The sequence below is a fragment of the Podarcis bocagei genome (genome assembly GCF_964188305.1).
Source record: "Podarcis bocagei genome assembly, chromosome: 11".
Taxonomy (NCBI): Eukaryota; Metazoa; Chordata; class Lepidosauria; order Squamata; family Lacertidae; genus Podarcis; species Podarcis bocagei.
This window is the reverse complement of record NC_138136.1, coordinates 34,155,734-34,174,970: the sequence shown is the minus strand read 5'-3', so window position 1 is coordinate 34,174,970 and position 19,237 is coordinate 34,155,734. Positions and strand designations below refer to the sequence as shown.

The window sequence follows — 19,237 nt, the reverse complement described above, 5'->3', positions numbered from 1 at the left end:
TCATATAAAAAGCTATCAACAGCAGGAAAAAACAACTCCACTTCCAATTTTAAGCATGAAATTGATGAGACCTAAAGTTTGAGCCATTGCCAGAAAATTGAAATTTAATGTGAGTTAATGGCTGGAAACTAAAATTTATGCATTGACCAGTGGCTGGTTGGGGGCTGATGGGAGTTGTAGTCCAAGAGAGTATTCATACAAGAAGATGAAATTCAAAATACACCTTTTTATTTATGAAACAACAACAAAAACAAACCCATGATTTAGTCTGTCAGCCATAAACATGGAATGCATTTTTCAGTGGACTTATGGAAGTCTCACATACACAAGAGACAACTTTTTATTGTAGTTTCTACACTGTATTGTGCTTGTTGTGAGGAAGCCTCTCCACCAACAGAACTTGCATTAGCCTGAAGAGAGTGAGCCAGAGATGAATACTACATGAAAGAGACATTTATTTCAGTGGAGCTTACTCCCATGTAATTTTGGTCTCTGGGAGGGCAAAGGAGAGCCTGGTGCTCCCTCTGTCTGATTCTCAGCATCTGCAGTTGTCAGGGGGAAGCAACATGGAGAGCACATGAGGGAGGGGAGCGTCTATTCTGCAAAATGGATTAAATTAAGAAGCTTGTTTTGAGCAAAGAGTTGTCACATCAGGTGAAGTTTAGATGCTCTTTTCATACACTTCAAATTTGTACTGAATGCCATTCTCTTCTTGAATATCAGCAGGGACACCTGGGAAACTATGTAGAGAGAAAGCATTGCTTGTAGTTTGATAAAAAGAATAATTACATATTTGACTAGGCTGAAAGAAACATGAAGAGGTTATTTTGTCCTTCACATATTGTTGGTTCTAATATTTCTTTTCATGTTTTGAATTAGCATAAATTAACTTCGGAAATATGGGATGCGGGTGGCGCTGTGGGTAAAACCTCAGCGCCTAGGACTTGCATGGTCGGCGGTTCAAATCCCCGCGGCGGGGTGAGCTCCTGTCGTTCGGTCCCAGCTCCTGCCCACCTAGCAGTTTGAAAGCACCCTTAAGTGCAAGTAGATAAATAGGTACTGCTTTATAGTGGGAAGGTAAACGGTGTTTCCGTGTGCTGCGCTGCTGCTGGCTCGCCAGAGCAGCTTCGTCACGCTGGCCACGTGACCCGGAAGTGTCTCTGGACAGTGCTGGCCCCCGGCCTCTTAAGTGAGATGGGCGCACAACCCTAGAGTCGGACACGACTGGCCCGTACGGGTAGGGGTACCTTTAACTTGGGAAATATTTTGTTATGCCACTAATAGTAAAGCTTCAGATGAAAATGAGAGATTACTGTTCATAAAATACTTACCTAGGTAGAAGCCTGTATTTTTCTAAATCAATTTCTGGAAAGAATGTATCGCTTTCAAAGTAATGCAGGATTCTGGTCACAAACAATCGTTGATGAACTGGCTTGTCCATTGCTGCCTTAAAAAGCCAGATAAAATAAGTGAATATGTGTTTTCTTAATTAGCCAATACTGGGCAGGAACTTAATTTTTTACAGGCAACTTTAATAATATATCACCAATGAATTTACAGAGAGTAAATTGGTTTTAAACGCAGTATAAGGAGTCCCTATAGGAGTATATTGTATTTTAAAATGGGGTTTCAGATTTTTAGGGGTTTTTGAATGTCTTATGTAGATTTTTCAATTTCATTGTTCTGTATGGGACAATGACGATAAAGATATCGTATCGTAATAGGGCTGCCATATTCTGGAGAACACCCCCCCCCATCTCCGTGCAAGGCCTGCTGGCCACTGGGAGCAATTCAGGGTTTAGCACAGCCCTGGAAAGGCCATGCTAGGCTGCCTGATGCAGTGCTTCCTGTTCCAGGGCACAAAGCCTTCTGAGTATGCATGTGCCCCACAAATAATTAAAATTAAAATTATAATGATAATAAATTAAACCCCCAAACCCAGACAACCCATGAAAAATGCAGAAATCTGCCTGGATGGGTGCTCTGGCCCCCCTCAAAAGGACATGTCCAGGAAATCCCAGACATATGGCAACCCTAGACAGTAAGACATTTACTGAAAACTGTAAACATCTTTAGAAATATTGGAGTTTTGGGAAACCAAAAGGAGCAAAAAATCAATTCTGTTAAACATGGGAGTAGCAGAATATTTCCTCAGATCCTCGACCCATTCATATAGTTAATGCCAAGAGTTTCCCAACACTTAACATGTAGCCTGCCTCTTACAAGGATGGTCTGTCTCCCCCCCCCCCCCCCGCGCTCTCACACAGGGCATTCTTTTCAATGGTCTCCTCCTCTCATTGATGACTGTGGTAATTATGGTTGTGTTTCTGTGTCCTCTGCTGGATTTTTTTTTTAAAAAGAACTGAACCCACTTGTGGTTTTCCTTTACATCATGTTAACATAGAAATTAGGTCTGAAAACAAAACTCAGAGCATTATCCACTTGAAAGGACACTACAAGAATCCCTGTGAATACAATAACTGCAGGGCAGGAAAATTATCACAACCACTCCTGTTGTTTATTTCCAGACCACAGATATAAAGCAGATATGAAGTAGCAGACAATTTTCACAACTTGCAAATAAATCCAAAACCATTCCTCATAAACACATCTATAGAAACATATGTCACACAAAGATAATTTGACCCAAGAAGATAAAAAGATTTATGTAGGGATTAAAATTTTTATGAGGCCAAGCTTTTTCAATAAAATAAAATAAAAAATACAATATATTGGCTACATTTGGACATCATGCTAAACTATAGTTTAGCAAGACATGAATAAACATAGCCTTTTCCTGGGCTTCTGCACTCCACCTACTTTCCACCTGAACACTCAGGAAGAGAAGTTTGATATATTTTCCTTCTGCTTTGATTATCCATAGCTTGTTGTGCCTTCTAAACCTGACAGAATGTAGTTAATTTTAATTATGGTTAGTTTCAAATAAGCCATGTTTAAAACACGGTTTCTGAAGTTGGCTTATTAAACTTAACCATACTTAAGATTAACCACAATTCCACATAAGACAATAAACAGTGGTCAACCTAAAGTTGATACAAAAGCTTCTAAATTCCTCCTCTCAGACATCTGAGAGGAGAAGGGAGGACTGAGAGTGTGGGAGGAGGTTAGGTTATGCCAAACCATAGTTTAGAGTGACATCTGAACACAGCCATGCATAACTGTATTAATTTAGCCTGGAATGTGGCAGCCATTTGATTATTTTTTTAAAGGACACATAAGGAGAAGCAATCAGTTTTGAAATATTGTGCATTCTGATAAGTGCAGCCTCTTTCTTTAATTTACAGATGCAGGAAACCGCCCCCAGGCCTGCTTATGAAAAGTACACAACCAGCTACAGCTATATGGTTATCAACATAAAGATTTCAACATAAAGAATTCTCTTTCCACTTTTCTCCCACAGAACACTTAATCTTCTAAAGATGATTCACTTAACATTGAGTTGGTAACTGTTGCTTTGACAAACGTCTGTTCATGCAGATCTAATCCAACAATTTAAGTCAGCAGTTGCTGAGGCCACAAATTTATAAAGCAACTGGTTCAGTTTGAATACTTTCAGGTAAAAAGGAGAACACATCAGCAAGATAGAATTCTTTTGGCATTTAATGACCAAGAAAAGCCAATTTTTTATTTCATTTCTTTATAAGGAGTGCACAGGAATAAAATTATACTATCCATTGATTGTAATCCTCTCTGTCCCCATTGCCTGCTACCAACTTTTGCAATGTATTCACCACTACGACCAAATCAAGACAAAGGCATGATCAAAACCAGAAACAGATTTTAAAGTACCGTATTTTTTGCACCATAACACTCACTTTTTTCCTCCTAGAAAGGGGAAATGTCTGTGTGTGTTATGGAGCGAATGCCTACGGATGGCGGGGGGATCTGCTGCAGTCGTGAACAGAGGATCCATGGTTCCCCTTCCTTCCCTCCTCCGTGGCTCGCTTTGAAACAGCAAAGCGGGAGAAGAGCCGCTGAGTGGGGAGGAGAGAGGGACAGAGAGCCTGCTTGCTTTAAAGGAGCAAAGCGGGAGAGGAGAGGAGCCGCTTACACGGGTCACCCCAAATTCACCAGCAGATCACATAGCATGTCCATGGCTGCAGCTTGCACCAAAAAAATCACGCACCCACAAAGCATGGATCCACAGGATTTTTTCATTGGGCTACCCCAAACTCACCGTCAGATCACATGTCTGTGGCCACAGCATGAACCACAAAAATCATACATCCACTGTTTTGTTTAGAATATTTTTTTTCTTGTTTTCCTCCTCTAAAAACTACATGCGTGTTATGGTCGGGTGCGTGTTATAGAGCGAAAAATACGGTACTTGGGGCTACATCACTGATGGGGAAAATCTGGGCCAGGGGCCTCCAGGCTTCTTTAGCTGGCCTTCAAAACTCTCACCAGGACACACCCTTCACTGGCCCTGTTTCACAGCCCATGTGTTTTTGCCAGGCTACAATATGCCCTTGAATTCTGATAATGCTTTTTGGTTGTCTGGGTGGAAGGTACAAAGGTTATGAGTGAGTTTTTCAAATTTACAAAAGTAAATTTCACATTAGTTTACTTTGTTCACTTTTATGTCTTCCCCTACCCACCTTGGGCATATGTACCAGTACTTCTATTTCCGTGTAAATTCTGCAACAAAAAGTCCACCATTTTGGGAAAGGAGAAATTTCTTGCAAATTAAGCAATGAAGTTGCTGCCACATGTGGAAAGTAACTTCCAAACTGCATTGTATCCTGCTAAAAAAAAAGTTTCATATGGAATCTAATACTAGTGTTTGCTTTAGAATCCTCTGTGTACATACTGCAGAGTTTTCAGAGAGGATTCATTCTGCTGATTATATAAAACAAATTTCAAGGAAAAGGAAATACTAAGAAACCACTAAGGATTAGCTCTTGAATTAATCCTTCCATTCTTGCAGTGCCAAATCTTCTCTTGCTAAGCACTTGCAGCTTAACAAAATGAGGGGAGAAAGAGAAAACCCCACAGTGAATCCCACATACTTACATCTACTGACACAGGACAGTGGGCAATGTTCAACTACTAATCTCACACAGCTCTTGTACACAAAAGGAAGGAAAAAGATTCCACTGCATCTTATAAATGTTGGTTTTTTTAAAGTCACATTGTCAGTTGGCATCAACTCAAATATAGTTAAGACGTTGCTACATTTCTTTCAACCGAGTCCCCACCCCCACACCTCTTATTCAGAGCAGAAGTTCAAATCCTCCCACTTCAATCTTAGCAAGCACTTCTAAAAAGCCACTTAAAATACAGAAGACCGGGATTTAAGTGACTTATGACTCCATCAATGAGTCATGCTCTAACCTTTCTTCCACCCGTCCCCCATTTTATAATTTTCCAAGATGTCAAATCAGCATGTTTCTTTTATATGAATAAGAGTTGATTGCTAATTTTGGATAAATAATTTCACATTTGTTTTCTATATTAGAACTGTGTAAAAGGCCTGAACATCTCCTGCATGACACTGCTTCTAGAAAGTGTCAGATCATGTACTACAGTCCTGATGTGGCTGCACTGCCACCATTTGTGATATTTCCATGATACTAGAACCATTCTGCCCTCCGTGTTGATGCAGCAGCCTCCATCATCAGCACTACTGAACTGGCAATTGCTTGCAAGCATAGTGTAGATTAGCACACTCAATTAAGCAGAGCAGTACTGTATAAAGGTAAAGGACCCTTGGACGGTTAAGCCCAGTCAAAGGTAACTATGAGGTTGCAGCACTCATCTTGCTTTTCAGGCTGAGGGAGCCGACTTTTGTCCAGAGACAGCTTTCTGAGTCATGTGGCCAGCATAACTAAACCACTTCTGGTGCAATGGAACACCGTGACGGAAACAAGAGTGCACGGAAACGCCATTTACCTTCCTGCTGCAGCAGTACCTATTTATCTACTTGCACTGGCATGCTTTTGAACTGCTACGTTGGCAGGAGCTGAGACCCAAAAGAGCCTGCTATGCCTGCTAATTTCATTCAGTTTTGTCAAAAAGAAAAGCTATAGCCGTTTGTTGTTTTCTCCACTATAAGCACTAGGGAGGCACACAACTTTGTTTTCCCCAAACTGGGATTTGGATTCAGATCAGAGGTGAACTGGGCAGGCTCTGAAGCAGTCTGAACCAAATCTGTATGTTTCCAAAGCACCAAACTGGAGTCTAAGCCAAATCTTGTGGTTACTACACACCTCTACCAATGGCCCTCAAAGCAACTAGTCTCTAAAATAGAAGTTAAACAAAAATGCAAACTAACAATTCAATAAATGATTATCATAATTTCAATTCAAAACATGCTTACTATAGTAAAATAAACTCCAATGAACACAGTGAGACTTACTTTTGAGTAAGCATGCATAAGTTTGTACTGTATCGAAATTTTCGTATAGCTGAAGAGACCCTAGAACAGCCTTTTTTTCAACAATTGGCTTAAAAAACAGGTAATGATGGAGCATGGTGGACCTCTTTAGAAAAGGCATCCCAAAGTCGAGGTGCTATGACCTTCTCATATACCCACCAGCTGAACTTCTGTTGGTAGGGGTAACATAGAGCATAGCCTTTTATGTTAACGTGAACGCAGAAGTGGAGTGCATGCAATAAAACAATCTTTTAAAGGCAGACTCAGGGTGGTACTCAACTTCATTTTACTCAGAGTAGACCTATTGAATTAAGTGGACCTAACTTACTCAAGTTAATTAATTTCAAAGGTCTTCATCACACAAACCCTCTCAAGTAAACCTGAGTAAATAGGAATGTTCCAGTCTCAGAATGACTGGCAAACAAGAAGTGAAAGGTGCGCTTCCTCCTGCTTTCTTCCCTCTTGCTTGCCTAGTTCCAAGGGTTTGTCTACTTCCCCAATGTAGATTCACTTACTATCCTAGCACAATGTGTGTGTGTGCACGCACCAGCATCACAACATCTTAAACAAACTTTTTAATGAATCCTTTTAGGGGGAAAAAGGGATTATTAAACTATTGCAATAACTCTCAAGAGTGAGGTATGGGCTGTTAGGGTCAAGGACATACCAGACTTCTTCCCTGTATTTTTTTCACATACACACACACACACACAAAAGTATTGGTAATTTTTTAGCCTACAGAAAAAAGGAAAAACATTCAAGTATTGGTCTACCAAATTACCCAGTAATAATATATAAAGCTACTTCCCCCAGAGTTCCGGTACGTGGTATTACTGATAAGTACTTGGCATTTATTTTATTAAAATCAAACTTTTATTATTAAAATGATTTCATAAATGAAATCATACAAAACATATTGGACTACCTATCTTTAGATCTTTGCTGTTTTGTACAACATACTATGTCGTACTCTCACTCCCCCGACATTCTGGCTCTGGGCATCTATTCAATGTGAAGCTTACAGAGTAGCATTTTTAGCAAATCAGTGAATATGCTGACTGCTTTTGTTGGGAAGTATTCTATTAAAGAGACAGTTTATCTTTTAAACAGATATTTGCTACAGTAATAAAGCACAAATAAATGGTTCTTAATTAATGCAAGGAAAGTAATTGGAAAAAGCTGGAAGCCGTGCTAAATACAACAGAATAAAATATGTTCTTTTAAACACTCTGACATTAAATATGGAGCAAAGTATTTTATGAGAGTGTACAGCAAAGGGCTGTCATTTTCCATTGTTCAGTGACTGATAAGCTTAACATCCCCTCCTGTCCTTTTGCCAAATGAGTAATTCTTTACACAATGCTTTAATCAAAAAGCATTCAGGTGACACTGTCCATTCGTGTATAAAACAGCCTCGACTGGCACATTGTTTGCCACGAAAACTGTTTATGAATCATGGCTCAGAAAATATATTTAAATCTACCAAACAACAGGCACATTTAACTCAGTGCCATTTGCACGTCTGTATAAAATCTGTGGTGGCTATATAAAATTTATCAGTGAGGTGGATTACAGTTGTTGCCAGAACAAACAGAAAATGAGCCCTGCTAGTGCAGCACCCTGTTTTCACAGTAGCCAACAAGATGCCTTTGGGAAGCCTGCAAGCACATGAGGGCGAGAGCACATTCCCAACTCGGCTACAACAGGTAGCACACAGGTATCATATTTCAATCATGGTCTGTAACTCTGATCTTGCAAGTTTGCACTACTAGTATTGACTCTACCATGTTCTTAGCCCATACACCAGTAGACTGTTGTATATGAAACTTCATGCTACATACACTATACCAGTTCCTCTCTAAGGGGCAAACTATGTGTGATCCTCAATGTATCACGAAGAATTACAGTATCATGAAGAATTATCTTCGGGTAACGTAATCTTTGGGTTGCGAACGCGGCAAACCCGGAAGTGGGTTTGCCGCTCATGCATGCGCAGAAGCGGTCCTCCGGTTACGAAATTTTCAGGATACGGCCAGGCCTCCAGAACGGATCCCGTTCGTAACCAGAGATACCACTGTACATCAATATGTTTCAACAAACAACACAGTTCCCAGTTTTATTAGGACCACGGTATCCAAGGAGGGGAGGTTTATTTCCCTGCACAGTCCTGACAAAAATAGCAACTCCAAAGCATTGCTATTCGCTTCAGAAAAAGGCTCCCATCAACAGTAATGAGAACCTTCCCCCTGCTCAGATTAATATTGAGTGTGTATTTCAGAAGGATTGCTGGAAAATAGAAAGGGTTAAACCTCTTTTCATGTTGCAGTGCAATGAAAATCGAACTCCCATGCCTGCTGTTGTTGTTTTTTAATGCACTTTAAGGGGCCTTCTAACGACATACTTAGCATCACATGAATAGTTTGGCCCTATGTGGTCTGTTTGAAGGAACAGTACAAGCAGCAGGAAAGAGGAAAGACTAGGACAAATCATATTCATCATTGAGGATCCAGCATTTGTTTTCCCCCCTGTAGGTATGAAATAGAAGCACTTATGAAAATCTTTAGCTAGTGCTCTTCTTTGATACTGCCACCTTGTTGAGTAAAATAGAAGAATTAAGACATGCAGAATGAATAGCACTTTGTATTATCCGCATTATCACATCTCCTGTGATGTAGCTGTAATGCCAAGTTTTGTTCCAAAGAGTTCATTATGCCCCAGGCAACACTCTTGGAACCCATAAGGTAAAGGTAAAGGGACCCCTGACCATTAGGTCCAGTCATGTCCGACTCTGAGGTTGCGGTGCTCATCTCGCTTTATTGGCCGAGGGAGCTGGCGTACAGCTTCCGGGTCATGTGGCCAGCATGACTAAGCCGCTTCTGGCAAACCAGAGCAGTGCATGGAAACACCGTTTACCTTCCCGCCGGAGTGGTATCTATTTAACTACAGTGGTGCCCCGCAAGACGAATGCCTCGCAAGACGGAAAACTCGCTAGGCAAAAGAGTTTTCCGTTTTGGAGGTGCTTCGCAAAACGAATCTCCTATGGGCTTGCTTCGCAAGACGAAAATGTCTTGCGAGTTCCTGCGGGTTTTTTCCCCTCCCCCCTTTTTCTAAGCCGCTAAGCCGCTTATCAGCTGATCCGATAAGCTGATAAGCCGCTAAAAGCCGCTAATAGCGCTAATCCTCTAATCCGTCAATGGGCTTGCTTCGCAAGACAAAAAAACCGCTAGACGAAGAGAATCACAGAACGGATTCTTTTCGTCTTGCGAGGCACCACTGTACTTGCAGTTTGACGTGCTTTCGAACTGCTAGGTTGGCAGGAGCAGGGACCGAGCAACGGGAGCTCACCCCGTTGCGGTGATTTGAACCGCCGACCTTCTGATCGACAAGTCCTAGGCTCTGTGGTTTAACCCACAGTGCCACCCGTGTCCCCATTTGGAACCCTAGCAGAAAGCTTTATGACAATATTTAACACATGAGAAAGGAATGTGTTTGGAAGAGGATCCAAACATTGTCAGAAAGCTATGTACAATGGGCAAGAGTCAATGTTAGTCATCCTCAGAGAAGACCCATCAAAATCAGCACACTTACGTTTGATATCACCCTACGTGCCTTCTTAATTAAAGGTATTTCTGTACAATCACCATGTAGCTGTATTAAGTGTATGTAATTCACTACGTGTGCGTGCTCACCCTGCTCCCACCCCCTCCCATTAGCCCTTTATAACTTTCCCTTCCCACCCTAGGCAACTATGAACTTGGTCTTCACGTTCCCATGCCCCCGCTTGTACACAACCCCACCATCCTGTAACCTCCTGCATCTTCCTCCTCACCCACATGTTGCAACTATGAAGCACCCTTTTCACTTTCTGCCCAGTTATGTGCAGGCCACCCCGCATATACCCAGGGGTTACGTTTCGAGGCAGTGAAAACATGTATATTTGAAACACCACTGAGAATGTCTGCAAACACTAAATTCTGCCCCACCCTGCCCCTTTTAGTGATATAAAGGAACATATTTATTATTAATCACAATTCTAACCCCATCATTCTTCCAAGGGGTTTGAGACAGACATTCTCCTGCCGCTTCAGAGTGCTTCCAGAGGTATGTGGAAATTTCAACTCCTCAATCCAAGTCCAACAGTATGATACTTGTCATGGATTTTCGTACTTACCTAGAAGTAAAATGACATTTTGAACTGACTAGGATAAAGTTGCAATTTTAATGTATATACTTTCATCCCAAACTTGTATGGCCAGAGTTCTTTGGATTGGGTGAGGTTACAAATTAAACCAAACCACAGAGCCTAGGGCTTGGCGATCAGAAGGTCAGAGGTTCGAACCCCCATGTCGGGGTGAGCTCCCGTTGCTCGGTCCCAGCTCCTGCCAACCTGTTCTAAAGCATGTCGAAGTGCAAGTAGATAAATAGGTACCACTCCGGCGGGAAGGTAAACGGCATTTCCGTGCACTGCTTTGGTTCTCCAGAAGCGGCTTAGTCATGCTGGCCACATGACCTGGAAGCTGTACGTCGGCTCCTTCAGCCAAGTAAAGCGAGATGAGCGCCACAACCCCAGAGTCGTCCACGACTGGACCTAACAGTGAGGGGTCCCTTTAACCTTTAATTGGTAAAGTTCTATACCCCACTGCCCCCAACACTGACTTTGCCTAATGATGTGTTGCAAAAGCTGTTACATTAAAACATGTAACACAGTAATGTCAAAAACAAAGCTTTCAAAAGCAAATTCATGCAACTAATGGATTACATAAAATAAAATGATTCATTTCAATTACCAGCAGATATTCAGTACCCATAGATAATTTTCTACCCACACACCTGTTCATAAAATAATAGTAGTCTTTTAGAAACTCTTATCATTCAGCATACTACATCTCTGATAAATGCACTAAAACACTTTATTGGTGTTCATGTTAATTTAGTCCATCTCATTAAAACCATAATGTTAGCTCAAAAATAAAGCTTTCTCTAGAACCACTTTACTTTTTCCTTGCAGGCTATCAGGAAGTGGCTTTATTACTAGAACTTGAAGTTATAGACAGAATTTACATAAAAATGTCACATTGACTAGTAGAGTAGCATACTCTCTTGGGCAAGACAGCCTGTGGCTATGAAGTTAACCCACCACACGAACAACAGGACGCAGGGAACAATAATAAAAAACAAACAATTAATGCCTGAGAGTTGCAATGCTGAATAGCACTGCTCTCTTTTAAGTAACAGGAAGTGAAGCAGAAGGCATAAAACTTAACTAGGTTAGATATGAAGAATATAAATTATTAACTGAAGTATACATTTTTGGAACACTACAAAAGCAGCTTTGTGAAGCATGCATTTTGACTGTTCAGTTCTCAATTGGCGTTTTCTTCTAAATGGAAGATAAACATTATACTCCAGTAGGAGGCAGGTTATTTTAAAATGTATTTCAGGTTCTCAGAATTATTCAAGTCAGTTCACAACATCCATTGAAAATGAATGTTATACAATAAACAAACTAAAATGCATAATAATAAAACACTAAATGTCCATATTAGGAGGTTACAGAGGCCAAAAGCACAAAAAAGCTTCACTGTAGTAACCAGGATAACATATGTATATATTTTATATAAAAAATATCAGTAGAAACTGGGAAGGTAAAAAATGTGGTGAAAATCTGCACCCTTCTTTTTAACAATTCACAAAGGATTGTACTTGTTTAACCTGCATTTATTTTAATGTGGCTTGCTGGAAAATCCCATCTAAGGACCATTAAAATAAATAAGCAAAAACTGTATTGTTTCTTGGTGGATTGCACCTAGCTGCTCCCTTCCCACTGGTGTGAGATGGGGAGGGAGGGACTGTGCACCCCAGGCGGGAGGTAGGGTAGGATATTATATTTATCTGAATTCTGAGGCTGTGTAAGTTTTTATCTTGCACTGCTGTACAATGTGACTGGCTGGCATTTTGTACCAGCCACTATGGTAAGTACTGTTGGTCGAACAGTATGTATTTTCTTAGATTTATACTTGATTGTTAATATATTGTATTAAATTTCTGTTTAGTATATCACTTTGCAATTCTTTTGAATAGAATTAATAATTTTCTAAAATGAATGTTAATTTGTTAAATGAAAAGTACAGCTACATTTGGAGAAAAGCCCACTATGGAAACTGTTTTAAATGTACCGTCTACTTCAATGATTTGAAAATTGTCAGGATGCGAAAAGGCCATGCTAAAAGTAGGCATTGTCCATCTTTGATTATTATATTACATTATTTAGAATATTAATCTTGCGTTTGACCCATACCTTATAAACTGAAGTGCCTCCAACTATCCAAATCATGTCTATTTTACTTGCCAACTCTGGTGATTCCAGAAGATCTAATGCCTGATCTAGACTTTTGGCCAGGTAATGGGCTCCTTCAGGAATTTTCCTAGAACAAACAAATGTCACTGCTTAATAGAAGAAGAAGAAGAAGAAGAGTTTGGATTTGATATCCCGCCTTTCACTCCCCTTCAGGAGTCTCAAAGCGGCTAACATTCTCCTTTCCCTTCCTCCCCCACAACAAACACTCTGTGAGGTGAGTGGGGCTGAGAGACTTCACAGAAGTGTGACTGGCCCAAGGTCACCCAGCAGCTGCATGTGGAGGAGCGGAGACACGAACCCGGTTTCCCAGATTACGTGACTACCGCTCTTAACCACTACACCACACTGGCTCTCTTACTGATAAATGTGTATTTACTGATACTTACTGATAAATGTGTATCATTTGGAACATACTGCTCTTGCTCTCCCAATAACACATCAATCACAGGGTGCTTCCTGAAGCATATGTAACCTGAAGTGTATGTAACCTGAGGTACCACTGTATACAATTAGAATTACAGTGTAAAACCACTTCTGAGAGAAGGTAAAACTACATCCTCATAAACTGTTAAGCCTACAGTTTGAACAAGACATTATTCTGTGAACCACCCTGAGACCCCCGGGTATAGGGCGGTATATAAATTCAATAAATAAATAATACAGGAAATGAAAATAAATTACCGATATTAGCTATACCAGAGATAGTTTGCTTTTGTTGTCCTTGAGATATTTCTACAATTTTAGAAATCAAGTGATATGCTACAGTTCACATACATACATGCATATATCCATCCTTGAGTATTCCTATCACATTTTCGTAAGCATGCACATGCTGTTTCTCAGCATAATATCTCTCAAGTTACAGTTGAACATTACAGGCAACTACAAAAATAGTAATGTCTATAGATATATGCATGTTTCATATGTGTGTATGTTTGTGCATCTATGCATCCAAGTATAAAAATGACAATATTGCAATAATCTCAGCTGTGAACTACAAGCATTTATCTCTACCATGTTTCTGCTTCATTGACCATGGGGTAGTGGTTAGTGTTGGAATAGGACTAGGGAGATCCAGGTTCAAGTCCCCACTTAGCTATCAAACTCACTGGGTGACCCTGGAACAGTCACCATCCTTCAGTCTAACTGACTTCATAGGGTTGCTGTCAGGGCAAAAATGGGGGAGAACAATTTCTAATCACCCTGAGCTCTGTGGAGGAAATGTGGGATCTAAAATAGAAACTATATTTGGGACAAATTGTAAATTTGGAGCCAAAATACTAGTAACCATGCAGGAATTAAAGATATAGAACAAAAAATGTGTCCTGACATAGCCCCCAGGTTTTAAAGAGCACATAGAAAACACTTTCTACAGAATAGGCATTTTTAGCACTGAACAGGGGATTAGTTTTAAAAGGTACTATTGCTAACACAGAAACTTTTAAAACTAATCCCACTGAGCCAGTTAAATTCAGTAAATGATTTTATATCCTCTTCCAATTTTTCAAAAAAAAAAAAAGGGTACTTACACCAGTTCCTTGCTGAGTACTATATTAATTCTGCCTTTTAAAGGGCGATTCTTCTCAGGAATGGAGAACCAAGTCCTTTTACCCATTATCACTACATTTTGTTTTCCTGTAAAATATAAAGAACATACTTGATGTTATTATCTAGCGACATCTGGTGGAGGTGGTATGGCCATGCAACGTCTATTTAAGCAGTAGCACCACAATAATCTTTTGGAGAATAATCTTAGATAGATAAATTTTATTGTCATTGTCCGTATATACACAGTATACACAACAACGAAAATCAAACACCCACCCAAAGACCGGGTTCACATATACATTTGCACGTATCTCCGACACTCTCATCCTATTCAGACATAATCTATAAAACATAACATAATCCAGAATATAACATGACCTATTAAGGCATAACATAACCTAAAACCTAAAACATAACCTAAAACCTATCTCATTCCTTCCTACTCTCTGCTTGCTAAACCTTGCAACTGGCCCTGAGATCATTATTTAGTGCAATCAGAGCTCTTGGATAGAAACTATTCAGAAGGCGTGTGGTTCGTGTTTTCATTGTCCTATATCTTCTGCCCGAAGGCAATAGTTCAAAGAAGTTGTGAGCAGGATGGGTGGGATCTCTCAGGATATTATATGACTTCTTCAAAATGCGAGACGTGAAGATCTCATCCAGGGTTGGTAGTCGGAGCCCAATAACATTCTGGGCAATTTTAATTGTTCTCTGTAAAGCTTTTTTATCCGTTTCAGAGCTGCTCCCATACCACGATAATATACTATAGGTTAAGACACTCTCAATGGTACTATGATAATAGGACAGAAGTAGGTGCTGGGATAGATTCAGTCCCCTGAGCATTCTCAGGAAATACAACCTCCCCTGCACCTTCCTCACAACCATATTAATATTTACAGTCCATGAGAGGTCCTCCGAGATATAAATGCCCAGGTATTTAAAACTACCAACCCTCTCCACTTCCTCGCCATTTATGTGCAATGGTAAAAATACACTTTTCTTTCTCCTAAAGTCAATTATGAGTTCTTTGGTTTTTTTGGTGTTAAGCATAAGATTATTTTCTTTACACCATTGAATTAACCCCTGTACTTCTTTCCTATAAGCAGTCTCATCGTTCTCACTGATGAGCCCCACCACTGTTGTATCATCCGCAAATTTGATGATTGTGTTGGACTTATACAGTGGGGTGCAATCAAATGTGTACAGGGAATAGAGAAAGGGACTTAGCACACATCCCTGAGGGACTCCTGTGCTTAATACTAGAGTAGAAGAATAGTAAGGTCCCATTCTCACTGTCTGCGGCCTATCAGTCAGGAAATTCCTTACCCACAGACAGATCTTCTGATGTATACCCAAATTGGTCATTTTAAGAAATAACCTGTCTGGCAGAATTGTATTGAAGGCAGAACTGTAGTCCACAAACAACAGCCTTGCGTAGGTTCCCTGTCGTTCTAGATGACTCAATACAGTATGGACAGCGATGGAAATAGCATCATCAGTAGATCTGTTTCTTCTGTATGCAAACTGGAACGGGTCTAAAGTGGATGGAAGACCAGCCTTAATATGATCTAGCACCAGTCTCTCAAAACATTTCATAACGACAGATGTTAGGGCTATTGGTCTATAATCATTGAGAGATACCACCACTGACTGCTTGGGGACTGGCACTATAATCGATGTCTTCAGGCAGGTAGGGACAAAACCCTGCACCAGGGATAGGTTAAAGATGTCCGTAAATATGCCAGCTAATTCTGCAGCGCAGTCCCTAATAACCCGTCCCATGATTCCATCTGGTCCAGCTGCCTTCCTAATGTTAATGCTCCGAAAGGCACGTTGTACGTCACAGGTCTGTAATAAAAATGGTTGTCTATCAGTAGTAGTTTCTGATGATGTGCTGGTGGCCAATGCTGTAGTGACGGTAGTTCCAGTTCCCTCCTCAAAGCGGCTAAAAAATTGATTCAGTTGATCAGCCAGGTGCGCACTGCTGCTAGCCAATTCGTTTTTAATATTTTGCCCTGTAATTTGTCGCAAGCCTTGCCATACTCGACGAGGGTCGGAGATCTCAAAATGTTTTTCGATCCTCTGGCAGTACATAGCTTTGGCGTTCCTAATGCCCTTTTTCAATTTGGCTCTGGCTTCTCTATACTGTTGCGCATCACCAGAGTGAAAAGCAGCATTCCTTGCCTTTAACAGAAGATACACATCCCTGTTTAGCCAGGGCTTGTTGTTAGGGAACACCCGTATTTGTTTGGTGGTAGTGACAACATCAATGCAGCTTTTAACATAGAACAGTACTGTTGAAGCATATGTGTCCACATTATTCTCCACAAAAAGCGACCACTCGGTGCTCCGAAAGCAATCTTGGAGTTGCTCAGATGCACCTACTGGCCACACTCGTATCTCTCTAGTTGATGGTCTGATTCTGCGTACGAGAGGTCTATATGATGGTATCATAAGTAAAGATATGTGGTCTGACTGCCCCAAATTGGGCAGGGGCTTGGTCTTGTATCCATGCATGATGTTACTATATACTCGGTCCAAGGTATTTCCCCCCCTAGTGGGACAATCAACATACTGGTGGAACTTAGGGAGCACAGTCCTTAAATCGGCTCGGTTGAAATCACCAGCAACCACAAGTGCTCCATCCGGGTGGGCCCGCTGCTGTCTGCTAATAGCAGTTAGCAGGTGGCCCATAGCTGTAGTAGTGTTTGCATCGGGAGGTATATACACCGCTGTTATTATAACAACATTAAACTCACGTGGCAAGTAAAAGGGGCGGCACTTCACCACTAGGTACTCCAAGTCAGGAGAGCAATGCGTGTCCATTTGTTTAATGTCCGAGCTCCAGTTGTTATTTATATAAACGCAAATTCCTCCTCCTCTGCTCTTCCCGGATTCGGCGGTTCTATCCGCTCTAATTACTGAGCATCCTTCCAGCTGCAGAAGCCCCTGTGGAAAGGAGGGATCCAGCCACGTCTCTAGAAGGACCATAACACAGCAGTCCCGGATACTTTTCTGCCGAGAGGTAATAAGTTCCAACTCCTCTACCTTGTTGGGTAAGGATCTCACATTTGATACAAGGAGACTTGGCAATGCAGGCTTGTGGGGATTTTTACCTAGCCTCACTCGTAGTCCAGCCCTGCAACCCCTCTTCTGCTTGCGCCCTCTCCGTTTCCTTTTCTTTCTGGCAAGGAGAGCAAGGGGAGTATCCCAAGAATGTGCAAGATATGGAGGCTCTCTGATAAGCTCAGCTGGAATGTTATAGGTTGAGACCTCCTGGCTGCAACCTTCCCCTCTGCCGATACTTAAGAGCTCTTGACGACTATAAATTACTTGTGCCTGAGTATTCACAGTCCATAGCAGCAATAAATTCACAGATAAAAATAAAACACAAAACACTGAATACCGGTCTTCGGAGTGCCGAGACGCTGCAAGTGCTTGCGCCGCCATCTTAGCTCCTCCTTGATTAATGAGGTGTGTACATTTAAAGCAGCTGTGTAGACGACACAGAATTTACAATTTGTGGAGAATATTCTCACATCACTAAGCACTGCCATACACTAAGACACACGACACCTCTCTTCCTCAGCAACTTGTAGACATGGCATGATAACTAGCATTAGGATCACGAACCTCATTTGTTTAAAATTTTGAAATATGCTTAGATTTGAAGGTCCTTTCACCAGAATAAAAAATTAATCTGGACCAAAGTCACTCATTTCCCAAAGTATATAGATGAGAGCTCGTGGTTGAAACAAACAAAACAGGACCCATGGAAAGTTAACTAACATTACCTTCTTGTGTAGGTGTCACTGTCATTTTCTGAAAATACTTAAACTCATTCCTGTTCAAAAACAAATGAACAATGTTGTAATCATGTCATCCTTGCAATAGCTATATTTATTCCTAACCTCAAGACTTCAGCAGTTCTTTTGTTAAACCCTAACTTTGTAGCTCATACAACTGTGGATTGGTTTGATTTCACACACCCCTATTTGGGTTATCTGTTTATTTATTTGTGCATGCCGTTGAGCCACCATTACTGTTTCTATAAGGCACTGGGATCAAGATTCCCTGATACACGGTGAGAATGAATGTGATGGGAGTGCGTAAGAGATTTCCATAGTAAGCCTAAAATTGCTCACTAAAGCAAAATGTGTACCAATCCAGACTTGCAGATATTATGTGCTGCCAATACTTGTTTTTATCTCTATCTATTTTTAATGAAGTTGGGTTGTATACTCAGACGGTCGCCGCTTATGTTTTATGCTATATTTTTGATGGGTTGCTGGCCTGGATCGGAGCTGGTTCTATGCTGCTGCTTTAGTTTTTAAAATTATATATTGTTAGGCGTTTGGTATGTTTTATATTTTTTACACTGATTTTTATAGCATTTCCACCGGCAGCCTTGGAAAGGGTTTTCTGTCCTGAAGGGTGCCATAAAAATATCCGGGGGTTGGAGGGAGGAGAGGCTGAATAAGTATGTAAAAGGTATGTATAATTAAAAGATTACAATTACTGCCCCTTTGACTAGCATAATATAGTTTCAAAAAAGACACCAACTCCCAGCCTGCTTTGCTCGACCTCAGCACAATCACGCGTCGTGTAAAGACAGCAGTGCATGCTGGGATTTGTATTCATTTTTAAAAGCGCGGGATAAAAGATAAGCGAACAAGAATTTTTACCTGAGCGGGGGCCAAGGAAGATTCCCATTCTTCCCGATGCCCATGTTCAGGGATACAGCAGCAATGGAATTTAATGAGAGAACCATAATGCCTCCCGTGCCTGTGCTGAATCTGCCTTCGGTATTGAAGCGGTATCTGTTAGACTTTGGAATTAAACAGCCCACGAGTCCAACGAAGGGGCGGGGTGGTGAAGCTCTGCACCCCTTACGCATGCGTAGGGAGGACACACCTCCTCCCACGAGGCTCCGC

At 41.0% G+C, this 19,237-nt stretch overlaps 1 protein-coding gene across 1 annotated transcript; it reads right to left on the bottom strand.

Annotated features, from left to right (window-relative positions):
* Nucleotides 1-206: 206 nt before the first annotated feature.
* Nucleotides 207-19,234, bottom strand: DHFR (dihydrofolate reductase). The gene is made up of 6 exons (XM_081212548.1): nucleotides 18,989-19,234; nucleotides 18,098-18,147; nucleotides 14,285-14,390; nucleotides 12,696-12,822; nucleotides 1,332-1,447; nucleotides 207-740 (listed from the first exon to the last, which is right to left on the bottom strand). Exons 1-6 carry the CDS (start codon nucleotides 19,198-19,200, stop codon nucleotides 662-664), a joined length of 690 nt encoding a protein of 229 aa, XP_081068674.1. The 5' UTR covers nucleotides 19,201-19,234; the 3' UTR covers nucleotides 207-661.
* Between the last annotated feature and the right edge of the window lie 3 nt (nucleotides 19,235-19,237).